General features: G+C 43.1%; 1 protein-coding gene across 1 annotated transcript; it reads right to left on the bottom strand.

Annotated features, from left to right (window-relative positions):
- Window positions 1–2,669: 2,669 nt before the first annotated feature.
- Window positions 2,670–11,940, bottom strand: efcab7 (EF-hand calcium binding domain 7). Its single transcript, XM_060067176.1, has 11 exons — window positions 11,668–11,940; window positions 11,388–11,515; window positions 10,798–11,009; window positions 10,392–10,478; window positions 9,631–9,868; window positions 8,429–8,556; window positions 5,845–6,004; window positions 5,179–5,294; window positions 3,741–3,904; window positions 3,292–3,425; window positions 2,670–2,897 (listed from the first exon to the last, which is right to left on the bottom strand). Exons 2-11 carry the CDS (start codon window positions 11,512–11,514, stop codon window positions 2,803–2,805), a joined length of 1,461 nt encoding a protein of 486 aa, XP_059923159.1. The 5' UTR covers window position 11,515; window positions 11,668–11,940; the 3' UTR covers window positions 2,670–2,802.
- Between the last annotated feature and the right edge of the window lie 1,445 nt (window positions 11,941–13,385).

The raw sequence follows: 13,385 nt of genomic DNA, 5'->3' as shown, positions 1-13,385 counted from the left end.
GGGACTTTCTACACCATGATCCGGTTGTGTGATTAGTAATGCTGCTTTTAATGACTGTTGATGCACGTGGTGCCAACTCCGAGCCCGTCTGCACACCGTCTGTAGCGGCAGCAGCTGACAGTTTTTGGTTGGACTAGACGGACGGATACTGAGTTGAAGGAGTTTTTTTAACCCAAAGACAGTGAAGCTACAACACTTTTATATAGGCCAACAGTCCAGTGTTAAGATATGACCAAAATACAAGCTGTGGTCGCTCACACTAAAGCTCGCTGTGGGCGTGCATTAACCATGAAACAACCTGTCGGCAGCTTGCTGTAAACAGTGCCGTGCCTACGAGTGACGTATCGCACGACTCAACGAATCGATGACCAAATTCGTTGCCAACGCTTTTAGTAATTCGATTTTTATCGATTCATTGTTGCGGCCCTAGTCCCTACACATAAAACAAAGCATCAACAACTTAGTTAGCGTAACGGGTGTGTATTAAAAAATAAATTTTTCCAAGTCTGTGCCTTACCGGTAGGTCCATGTTTCCAGGAAGTCCACACAAGTCGATTACTGGCTACCGTAAAATATATAATAGAGGCGGCAAAAATTCAAACAGCCAAGTATCAAGAGGGGAGATTGTTAAGATACATTTTTTGGTGCCTCTATTAAATTATTTACGGTAAAGGGTAATCAACATATTATTATTTAATTATTTATTTTAAAGATATGCAAAACTGGTGAACTCATTTGTAGTGGTACATATTAGCCTACACTGTTGTCTATAATAGGTGAATCAACCATCCTTTTTTTTTTAAGATACAAACATGTGATTGCTTGCCAGTAGGTCACGAACAGTCAGATATGCATTGATATATCCAGCCTCTTCTTAATGTTCAACCATTTACTTATCAGGCACAGACACAGAGACAGCAGGCTCAATCACAGATGGGTTTAGTTGCATGATACAACCACAACTACAGGTGATATTACAGGTTAACAGCGAACAAACTATAAAGGGCAAGGCTGAACTTGCGGTCAAAACATGACAAAATATGTTCTCCCGTCTTGAGTAAATTTGTCTTTTGTCACAACTGCTATCACAACAACCAAACATGACACAATTCCTTTCACAGGTGTGTTACTAAATACCTCATTAACCCCCACCCCACACACACACACACACACACACACACACACACACACACACACACACACACACACACACACACACACACACACACACACACACACACACACACACACACACACAGAGAGCTGGAGGTAGGAGTTTCTGCTCACCATCTTGGTTTTGGCTGGTACCTCCACAGCAAACACACTCATGCCTCTGCTGCTGCAGCAATTCTTGCTGTGCTCATTGTTCACGTGCACAGTCACTTTCTGGATGCCCTGCAACACAAACAAGCAGAAATGTGCTTGGGTCCTCTTGTAGGCAGTTGTAAGTTGTGACTTGGCTTTACAGGACAGAATGTTATCCACGGTATTTATGTCTCAAAATGTGCTTTGTATTTCAATTGATCATCCAACAGGTCAACATTTTGTTAAAAACCCAGAATTAAATTATATTACAGGGCTCAACACTTAGTTGTTGCCTGAGGTTCACACTCACACACACACGGCCAAGGCTACATATTAATTATAGCCAGTATAAAATAGCTACAGCCATAATGATTTCATAAATGCATTGCCCACATATAAAGTTCAAACTGGAAAGAGGAATTGAGATCTCGGAAGGGGAAGGTCACATTTAGTCCAAATCATGCGTTACCGATCAAAACCAAAACAACACCGATATATCCATGTCCTTTGAATTTTTGGTTTGGGTAAGGCCATTCCAAATAATATAGTAACATTCAGGCAGAAGTCAGTGATGGTCCAGCCCCTCTCTACCTTGTTGGCCACGAGGGAGGAGATCCGGTGGTCCCCCCGGTAGGTGTACACCAGGACGTTGTCGTGGCCCCTGAGGGCCCGGGCCTCCCCCGCTGAGGCCACGATGGACTTCTGCAGGACCTGGTTCAGCAGCCGGGAGCCCCAGTCCAGGCTGAGCGGCTGGAGGGACGGAGAGCAGCCCTCGCAGTGCACGTCCATCTGGAACGGACACGCCTGCATATCCACGTGTGGGCGTGTGAGAGAGTAGGAAAAGAGAGAGTGAGTGAGTGTGTGTGAGAGTGAGTGAGTGAGTAAGTGTGTGTGAGTGAGTGAGTGGGTTTGTTAGTGAGTGAGGTCATTGGGTGGAGTTAATATGTGTCCTAATAAGAAACTGACCACCCACTTGTTCATGTCTTCTGATAAAGAATGTACTAATAGAAGATGCCATTGTTCCATCATGTCATACTTTCCACCTGTACTCAGCCTGCTGCTATTTGTAGTTAGTTGACTCAACTATTTCCTGTCACGTAGCATCACTTAGTTTTCTTACCACAACAACAATCTTTCTGAGTGCAATGCACATGCTTACTGACTACCAATTAAGACATGTTCAAGTTCTATATAGAAGCTGAGAACCAGTTTAATCAGTGTGAGTACGTCTAATTTGTTTCGAAACAGAGAAACAGAAATTAATACACATTATACTTTAACGGTGAACCGATTCACTTTGACAGAACTTAATATCTACAGAGATGGTTAAATATACGTGTTGGTTCTTTGCTGCTTGCCTCCACCAGTTCCAGGGCCTGGTTGTAGCCCATGGCCTCCAGGGTGAGCCAGAGGTCCGACGGGTCCCCGTCCTTCTCTGTGGCCTCCATGAGGTGCAGCTCCATGAAGCCCTGCCGGGTCAGCTGGTTCCTCCTGGTGTCAAAGGTCTCTGGTGCCAGGCGCGTGCCGAGGAGATAAACAAACAGACATGGTAGAAGAGAACCAAATGTGGCACCAACAGCTGCATTTTGAGACTGCATGGACAGGACAACGGAGACAGGAATATAATATGGAAAGAGAAAAGGGAATGAAATATATCATAAGACCACAGGTCTGATTGTGACCTCCGTCACCGCAAAGCATGTTGCTGATATTGTGAGGATACTAGTGGGTTATTATTCATCACTAAGCTACAGGCACTCCTCTGTTAGAATGACACAGGGAATTCCAGGAACTTGGGTTGTGGGGTTTGTATGCGTGTGTCACATTTGCACTCATGGAACAAACCTCACAAACTAACAAAAAAAGCAGTTGGACCAAAACAAAACAACGCTCAGCATTGAACGTATCATATACATTTTCTCAGATTGGGAGGAAATGATTGTGATCATTGATCACATTATTGTAGGAAAATGATGGGCGGGTCACCTTTACAGATAGCCCAGGCTTCCTCGTCACACTTCTCCCCGCTGGTCCTTAGCTCAAACAAGTTGTACTCCTCTAGGCTGATTAAGCCGTTCCCATCGAGGTCGATCACGTCAAAGATGTCAGACAGCGCCTCCCTGTGGCGGAGTGAACAATGACACGTGAATACAACTGTTGACCACTTTTCATTCAGCACCACCTTTCATGTATCTCCAGTATTTTGACAACAATTGTTTTTTTTTTATTGACGAACTAGCTTACATAAAATAGTGTCATTATATCTCCCCTGAGAAAGGCCAATTTTTGTAAATAAAAAGTAAAAGGCTCCCCACACACACACACACACACACACACACACACACACACACACACACACACACACACACACACACACACACACACACACACACACACACACACACACACACACACACACACACACACACACACACCGGAGCGCCCTGGTAAGATCCAGCTCCCCACTGTCTGTGCGGTACACCAGTGGTTCTGGTTTGGTTGGCGTGGCCGTTCTTCTCCTCCTCCTCAGCCTGCAGCCGCTGGTGAAGGGCAGCAGGAAGTAGCTCCCAGCGGCAAGCTCTCCACACCACACGTACCTCTGTTCATAAGCAAAAAGTCCACCCCTGAGTGTTTCAAGTCACTCATTTGAGTTTATTCAATGGGAGGAAAGGCGAAGGAAAGGAGTGAATTGGCATAAGTCAAAGCTTTAGGCTACGTTTACGTGATGACGTTCTGAACAGAAGACGCAAAAGTGGCGTTGCGTCTTCATTTTTTATTCTGCGTTTAGACGAGCGTTTTCAGGAGGAAATCTGCGTGCATACGGTGACGCAAAAGTGTGTGGATTTCGATTGGGTATGCATGTCAGGCGGCTAGGTGGTGCTGTGATACACCATCACACAACACCACCATGTCTGAGCGCATGCGTAGAATCTTCCTTCTTATCTGCACCGCGAAAACCAAAACATAATTACAGATCCTTCTCTGTTCAGTAATACTATCTGTACATATCCTGTACATTTCGTGGAAAGACTCCTGTAAATTTATTAGAGCTGCCAGAGCAGCTTGACGGCCCGACGCATCGAAATAATCCAACCTGTTTGTTTATATCCCTGTACTGGGACATGTATGTGACGTAAACGCGTACGCGACGTGAGCAGATCTGAGCAGAGTTTTGCGTCTTGGCAGTGTAGACAGAAACGCTACGGCGGAGCGTATTCAAGTTTTCCACTCTGGAGGGTGGTTTCAGATTTTTGCGTTTTTAAGCCCTAAAAACGCTGTCACGATCTAAACGAAAGGCACTTCCGATAAAATATTTGGTGGTTTTTACCCGCAAGCGTCCTCATGTAAACGGGGCCTTAGTGGAATGTACCTTGAGGTTACCCTTTGAGTTGTGGGAAAGTTAAATATTGTGAAACCCAGTTTCACTAGAGCTGCTCAGTTGTCGTAATGGGGTAACACACAAGGCTATTTATTTTTTAGTGGGTTGATGTTAACCAGGGATGGGCAAAACACTTATTTTACGGGAATCAGTTCTTTCAGTTCCGTTCACTATCACGATTTGTTCGTTTTATTTGTTCGTTTGATTTGTTCGTTAAGTCAGATTACGTAATTTGACAGGGAATCTCACAGGTGTCTGGTCTGCCCCCCCCCATATACGTGACCATATTTTGGATTTATGTTAAAAAAAATAAAGAATCAAAGAATCAGTTCTCTTGTTTTGGGAATCAGTTCTCGTCATTCACCTTCGGGATCTGTTCGTTGTGAACGAATCGTTCGTGACTGACCCATCCCTAATGTTAATGCACTGGCTGTAAGTGCAGCCAGACCTAACCCCCACCACTGCTCGAAAGAATCGTGCACACGCACACTTACTTCTTCATCCCTGGCCTCTGTGAAACACACAAGGGTACATTCCTCTTTGCTTTGCCCTGCTGACGTTACGAAGATAGCAGTGTCTACCGTCATCCAGCTCCCTGAGGAAACCTTGTCTGGGAAGAGCAGAAAAATGACATGTCAAAAGGATTATTGTGAAGGGAAATTACACCTGAATGGTCACAAGTTTCTGTTGAAGGAGCATAGCTTGAGATTATTTACGTTTGTACCACTAGCTGTTAACATGGTGATTGTGCAAAGTTTAAATGAATAATGAAATTATTTTCTCCAAGTTACTTCTCCTGCAAACAGGGCCGGCGCTCGGCATAGGCGACCTGCAAATGCGTTGGGGGCGCCCTCTGGTGGCGCCCTTAATTAATCAATTAAAATATACGAAAAAAACGGAGAAGGGACTGGATTTTACAGTGCCTGATAAAAAAATATACACAAAAATCCCCATAATTTTCTTTCTCATTTATAGAATTGTATCCTGCTACATTTGGCCTGTTTAATATGAAACTGCCAATCTATCATCTGTGTCCACAATGAGAATGTCTATTTTACTATTGAAATACACACTTGGTCAGCACTCTTCCAATGCGACCAGCAATAAATACATTTGTAGAAACAGATCAATTAATGTTGGTCTTCATCTCACACACACACTTGTATAGTTACCAGGCGTGTGATGGCCCAGGCTGAGGGGCTGGATGCTGAGGTAGACGGACGACCGCTGGGGCAGGTGGAAGCGGTACTGCAGGGAGCTGATGCTGCCCTCCTCCTCCTCCAGGAAGAAGCACCCTCTAACACCAACATGCTGCCAGTTCTGGGGGCGGGGGCACAGAACTCACCGTTACCATGGTGTGTGAAGATGAGAACGGGTGTGCTTGCTTGTACTTAAAAATTAAAAACATAAATTTATCCAGTTAATGTTTGACCAAAATCAACTCTTTTCAGAGGAACAATTTATACTATGAAGGAAACAAACCTTTCCTGCAAACAAATTGAAGCGCCTTTGGATAGCCATAAAGTCCTCCGTGTGGTGGAAAGCGTTATTACACTGCCAAATATGCCCAGCATGGTCTACGTATTTACACTGATCGAGGTAATATACCGGCTTGATTTCACACCCCAATTTACCCTATCGGACCCTACATATATAGGGGGTTTCATTTTCATGTAAATGCCGTTAGACACCTTTGCGGTCCAAGCGGCGGGACTTGGGTAGAGTTCTTGCTGCGTTGTCTCTACAACAGAGACAACGCAGCGATATCAACATGAGTAGTTCTAACTGGCGGGACGGTGAAATCCGCGAGCTGCTGTCCATCATGGGAGAGAAGGTGATAAAGGCGCATTTAACGAAGACGGGAAAGATGATGCGATCTACGAGAAAGTAGGCCTACCAGAGGAACTTTCCTTACCAAGCCGCGACCGTACGTATTTGGCAGTGTAAAAATGCCTTTTGACTAGCGTCGGGCAGGTCAAGGTATTTTTGCTATTCATCGGTCTGTCCAAAAGAGGGCAGTAGTGTTCCGTCACATTTGAATAAAGAGCGGGACCAAATCACCTACCACGGTCCCTCACAGGGAAAATTCCAAATCTTTAGTATTTATTTATTTTGATGAATACAGGTTATCAATCTTGGCCGACGATCATTTGAAAAATATCAAGCGGCTACTTTGGAAATATTTATGAAATCGTCCATTTATTTCTCATTCTGGAAATCCCTTTGTTCCCTTTTGTCTTCGATCGCGGTCGAAACGAGGCCATTATTTATAGACTGAACATAGAAACCAGGGAATGAAATTTTAGTACACGCCATCAGAGACGCATTAAAGGAAAACACAGTTAATGTGGACACACAGAAGAAGGACATTGAGGCTCTGGCACGGGGCTACAACCGGCCATATTTCCTCTTGGTAGACAAGTTAAATAAAGAAACATAGTAGTATGAAGTGCGATAAAGCACCATTAAGTACCATAAAGTATCATAACAGGGAACCTGTCACTGCTTTGGAAAAAAGCAATTTTCTCAGAGTATTTATCTTGGGCTGAGAAAAGTGTAACAGATCAAATCGTAACACTTTGGCGGTTTGTCCAGACAGTACGAGAGTATGAGAAGGAAATTGCCGCAGGCAACACATCTGCTTCTTTAAAGGCCTCAGAAATGATGCCCCTACAGAGAGGTCACCCGGCCGACTAATACAGACCGCTGTCACAAACCTTGGTTGGGCCTCTGATTTACTGGTAGCTGTGAACACAGATACACTCCAACTCTTGCCCCCCTTAGCCTATTTGTAATTCTCATCCAATACAAACGTGCAAAGAAATATATATAATTCTTGGAATTCCATTCAAACACAAAATGTGTCAAATTTTTCCCTGTTTGAAATAAAGTTTTATCCCAATTAGAAGCAACACACCTACAGCAGTGCAGGCACTGACACAATTATCAGGCCTGGCCATGGCAATAAAGGCGACAAACAGGTGATGGGGAACTTCTCTACAAGGCAATAACCAGAGGCGCAGGCGCGCGCGCACACACACACACACACACACACACACACACACACACACACACACACACACACACACACACACACACACACACACACACACACACACACACACACACACACACACACACACACACACACACACACACACACACACACACACACTTTCTCCTTAACGACACCTGGCCCTTTCCAATCTTGCTACAGTGCCTCTGGCTCTGAGAACGGCAGGGGGGTTGTTCCAGTTATTTATTTATCTGCTGCCTTCACTGGACTTACCTTTTGTTGTTGCTGTAAAGAACAGCAGCAGAGGTTAAGGAAAAGCAAAGTACACAAACCAAAGAGTTGAAATCAATACTGTGCTGTGGACACAATGTCCGGCCTGTTCTCTAGGTGAGATGGTTCTTAGTATTTTTAATGGTGGCATCAGGTGGCTGCAATAAATCCGCTTGTTTGTTTTGATGTAAAGACAGGGTTAAGATGTCTACTTTCTATTACATTTAAACGTAAAGGAGAGTATGGTTAGTATGGGATCTGCATGGCTGAAACAGGCACGGTCCTTGTGTTGTACATGTCATTTTTTTATGCTTGCTTCTTAAGTTTAACACTCTAGATCTTGCCTCCTGCTGTAACATCACAAGTTCCCAGACGCTATGTATTTATCTCCATCCATCTGCCCTTCAGTGGGATGGGGGAGGTTTATCTGTAGAGAAGGAGTGTGGGACGGTTGCTACCTGTAACGCTGCGGGCTCCAGTGTCTTTCCACCGGCTTTTACGCTGCTGGCGGTCATGGTGACGCCGGTCGACGATAGGGACGACCGGCGGCTGCGTGCAGAGGAGACGCGGGACGGCGTTCGACTCTCTAGATCATTCACACACACACACACACACACACACACACACATTTGTACAACAGGGAAAGGACAAGTTGATCAGAAATCTCTGGTGTATCCGGGGGAAATTACTGGAAACCGACAAGAGAGTGGAGGGCCACGTAAGCCACAATGCTGTTGTTTCTGAAAATTACCACATTTTGAAATCCATCAAGTCAGATGACTATGGTACATATTATGAGGTAAGCAGATCTACTTTTCCATTTCGGTAATGAGTTAAAATGGTACCATCAATCTTTGATATTGCGAGTCAGGGGAGCTAATTGTTTAACAGCTTATCGAATCAGAAAAGGTCAGTGCCATTTTCTATTCTTTCCAAATGTGTATCTAAAGTGTGGCAACGAAATGCTGACATTTCATGGCAACTCATTAAAAACAATGTATAGTTCGATTCGAACTGAGCGCTTCGGTCATGTGATAATCCCACGCATCCAACCCTGTCATCCAACCCAAACATTTTATTGGGCGGTTGGAAGAGGACCTGCCTCGTCATCCAGCAGTGACTACCTGTACCAGTGCCCAAATATCTATAGCATTATCTCTTAAAGAGACTTGCTCTTACTTTCTCTCCATCAACCCTACTATAGCTATACTCTCCCACCCACCCCACGCCCCTCTCCCACCACACACTTCCCATCGCCTTCATTAGTGACCACTACACTATTTCCCAATTCTCCTCTCTTCGAAATATCGTGGCTCAGGAGACAAAACAAATTAAGGCAATTTTTTGTGAAATACACAAATAAATATTAATTGAAAAACCAATATGTATCTCATGTAAGCCTGCTTAAGCCAAACATCTACTGCCCTCCTTAGACTAAGGACTGTTCCTACACAGAGGAAATACTTAAAAAAAAAGATGCATATGCAAAAAAACTGCCGTTGGCTGGTGACCTAGACCTAATCAAACTAACATTTTAAACAGATTTTGTTTCTTTGGCAACAGACAAAAGTGGAGATACTGGGGATGTTGCATCTGTTATGCTGTGAAACCGACTAGAGTGACTTAAATGTTGCGCAGAAGATGAATACAGTTGTCTAACCTTTTTTGAGTGCCGGGTCAGAATCTTGCCTCTGTGATTCCGATGGAGGCTGGGGGAGGGTTGCTGTTGTCGCTGTGGGTACTGCTGCTGAGGGGGATGCAGACGAGTACGTGGCGCTCTTTGGATTGCCATCTATCTGGCTCCCGAAGTTCTGCCTTCTCATCTTGGCATCGGCCTCCAGCCTCTCGAGAGCCTCGGACTGGCACCGCTCTGCCGTTGTAGCCAGCATTCGGCAGAACTAAGGTTCCACCAGGAGTACACTCATTAGTTTGCTGCAATGTAGGGCTTGTATTTTGCCCAATATTGTCATTGTGATTATCGATTATGCATTCAATTTGTCAACATATAGCACATAATAGCACCCACGTGACATTGCAGGACTCTAGCCCCCTTTATGTTAAGTCCTTTGGGTCCTTTGATCGGTTACTGCCGAGTTGATAACATTGTTTGTTGGGGGCCTACGAAATCTACGAAGTCTATTCTTCTTATGCATTAATGGCGGCCTGTCACGATTAGGTGGAAATTGCAATATGGATTAATATGCAACCAATTGTGCAGCCTTATCATATTATTATTTTTACCATAATGAAAAAATAGGTTGATAAAACCTGACTGATCTTCAACGTGAAAGATATAATCTGAGATGGCCTTAAAACAACTCTTGGATGATTTAAAAGTTTCTTTGGAAGATTAAGGAGAACAACAATAGTCATGTATGACTGTATGCTGATACAGGAAATATCACACATATACAGGCTTACCTCTGCATAATCTAATTTGCTTTCTTTGTTGGCATCAGCTATTGAGAAAATGGCGCTGATCTCCTCAGCTGTCATCTTCTCACCACTCTGGAAGTTTGTAAGATACAAGCGTTTAATTGGTGAATACAAAATAAGTTGCTTGGATAAGAACGTAGAAAACCCCTGATTGTAATCATGTTTTGCTTCTTTTTACTAATGGCCACCAAGTGTTCAAACGGTTTAATATACCCGTTCTACTCTTAAAATGGATAACAACCTATTTTATAATCTCTTTCACCACAAAATATGACAACAGTTTGGGACTTTTTGTGTTCAATAAAGGAAATTCCCAAATCAAAATGTAGTATCAGTGTCATTATCATGACACACGTCGTCGGCATTTCTGCAAATGCTCAAGGCTACTTACTGTAGTTAGGGCTTTCTCCAGTTTACTGTGCGATATAAAGCCATCTCCGTTTGCATCCATTCCTTTGAAAATTCTCAAAAGCTCATTTTCATCCGTCTGCTTTTCCAACTTGAGTATCTCACAGAAATCATCAAAGTTGAGATTGGAAGTGGCTGGCGTCCAGTACTTGCTGAGAGTTTTAAGTGAGGGATTCCTTCCAGCCAATTGGAGAACTATAGAATGGGGGAGAAATACAGAAACATACAGTTGAGGTAGTTGACAAAAGCCGAAGCACAAAGTTTTCAAACTGAGAATTAAAACCCACAAAAAGCGGGATGTAACAAAGGTGCATAAGTAAAGATGATTTGCACTTGATAATATTATGGCCGGAGCCAACATGCTGCTTTAACAATATACATGGTGATCAACAACCTAATGGTTGTATGAATTAACTTGATGCTCACGTAATTTTAAAGTCATGGATGGCTAGAGTTGGAGTTTAATTAAATGATTAAAATAACAAAACATTATTATATTAGTGATCGTAGAAACATGATAAGCGAGGATATGTGTCGGCTGAGAAACGAGGACCAAACATTAATGTAACTTACCACGGCATAACTGTTGTTTTGAAGTGATACTCGTCAAACTGGATCTAAATACAGAGATGTAGACAGCTCTACACTTCAGGTAGAATGTCTCTTCATCAAGAGGCTGAGATGAGGCTGGAGAAAACATCCTAGGACGAACAAATACAAGTACGTTATAAAGACACACACTTCGGTTTTCAAGCAATGGCATGACGTTATATCTCTTTAGTTATTTCCTGCAGTGGTAAGATGACTCAACATCAAGAAGCAGAAATAAACACTAAAGGGCGACGTGAATTACCTTTGTCAAAACAAACACGTTAACATGTCTTACAACGTTTACCACTGTTCCTGTTGCTAGGTAATCAAACGGTGCACCGCACAAACTACACCGAAGGGGACACATTAAAACAAGGTTCCACCACTTCACCGTTACTGTTGTATGTGTATGTCTCTCTTATATTGTGGTTAAACACATTCCATAATTAACATAACAGAAAATAATCGTATGTAGCATGGTGTTCCCCCCCCGCAAACTCCAAAATGACCGGGATCAACAACAGATAACAGGGAAGGAACGAGCCTCACGTCATGTTTTGGACGGATTGCCGGAGCTATGCACACGCGCAAATATCTCCAGAGGCGGCTAAAATGTCAAAATAAACCAAATGTATACTTCGTTGGATTGATCCTTGGTCTCGTTCTTACGCACATAACTCGCAATTAATCTTCTTTTCTAAATATGCCGTAAGTAATTTGTTTAAGATAGTTATTCTTGACAAATATAATAACAAGCCCCGGCCAAGACAGAAACATGGACGTTATTATTATTTTTTTTTAACGTTATTCTCCAAATGTATTACATTTTATTATACAGTTTGACACTACGAATAGGCTATGTACTTTATTTCCCTTTTGTCCTGTTATAATTCATAATTATAGATTGTAAATACCTTGAATGACATTTGCTATCTGCATATTGTGCCAAAGGTAGTTTCGTTTTTGGCTACAAATCATGCACTATTCAATTTATATAGCTTGTAGGTCAACAATCTCCCTTGACCCCTATTTATGGAAACGCTGGCATAGGGTGTGATTTAACCTTACTCCTTTACTTTAGGCCTTTGTTTTTGAATAGGGCTAAAAGAGCACTTCGCTTTGAGTTAGTTAAAAAAGTATTTGTAAGTATGAATGTCATTACGATAATATTTTGGGGTAAAGCAGAGAAGCGAGACAACCTATTGTTTTTGTACCTTTCTTTTATTATTCTGTCATGGGAGTCTATGGCAGCCAGGGGCGGACTGGGGGAAAAAAGTGGCCCGGGAGTTTCTGTCAGACCGGCCCACTCAATACACGGCGCGCGGCCCACTAAGTACACGCCGCGTTGCCCACTCAATGGATCGCGCGTATCGAACAGTCAGTGGCCTTCTGGGAAAAATACCCATACACTTAACATTATTTTGGATGATTACAAAGAAATTACATCATATATGTATGTTTGTTTTTTAATAACATTTGGATCCACCAATTTGCCTGGATGGACACATGGAATAAAATTATTATTGGCTATTGTAACACTCCAAGGTAGGTATTGTTTGCTAGATGAATATGCTTAACTCTTGGCTAGTATCAGATGGTTATACAAGTATAACTACAAAGCCTTAAGGAATGAATGTCAGCAGAGAAAGACCACACAATAAAGAAACTGGAATCAGAGGGTAGAATTAGCATGAACAATATATTAGAAATGAACAGAACAGAACGTACGATGGGGTGTGAACATCAGTGGTATCAGTAGTGTTGCATGCTGGGTGTGTGATTGTTTGTGTGTGTAGGGGTGCTGAAGGTGCATAACAAAACAGTAAGTTACATAACGACGTTCCCGAAATTCAGCCGTGGTGCAGAGTTATAGCCACTCCGAGCCAGTCGCACATTGAGCTTCCCCCAAATGCGCTGTTTTGGTGGCTGTAGCTATAATGCAAATGAGGAGGAGCGAGGCGGGTCAAGGAGGAGGGTGGG

This window comes from Gadus macrocephalus, chromosome 12, assembly GCF_031168955.1.
Source record: "Gadus macrocephalus chromosome 12, ASM3116895v1".
Lineage (NCBI taxonomy): Eukaryota > Metazoa > Chordata > Actinopteri > Gadiformes > Gadidae > Gadus > Gadus macrocephalus.
This window is presented reverse-complemented; position numbering and strand designations above follow the sequence as displayed.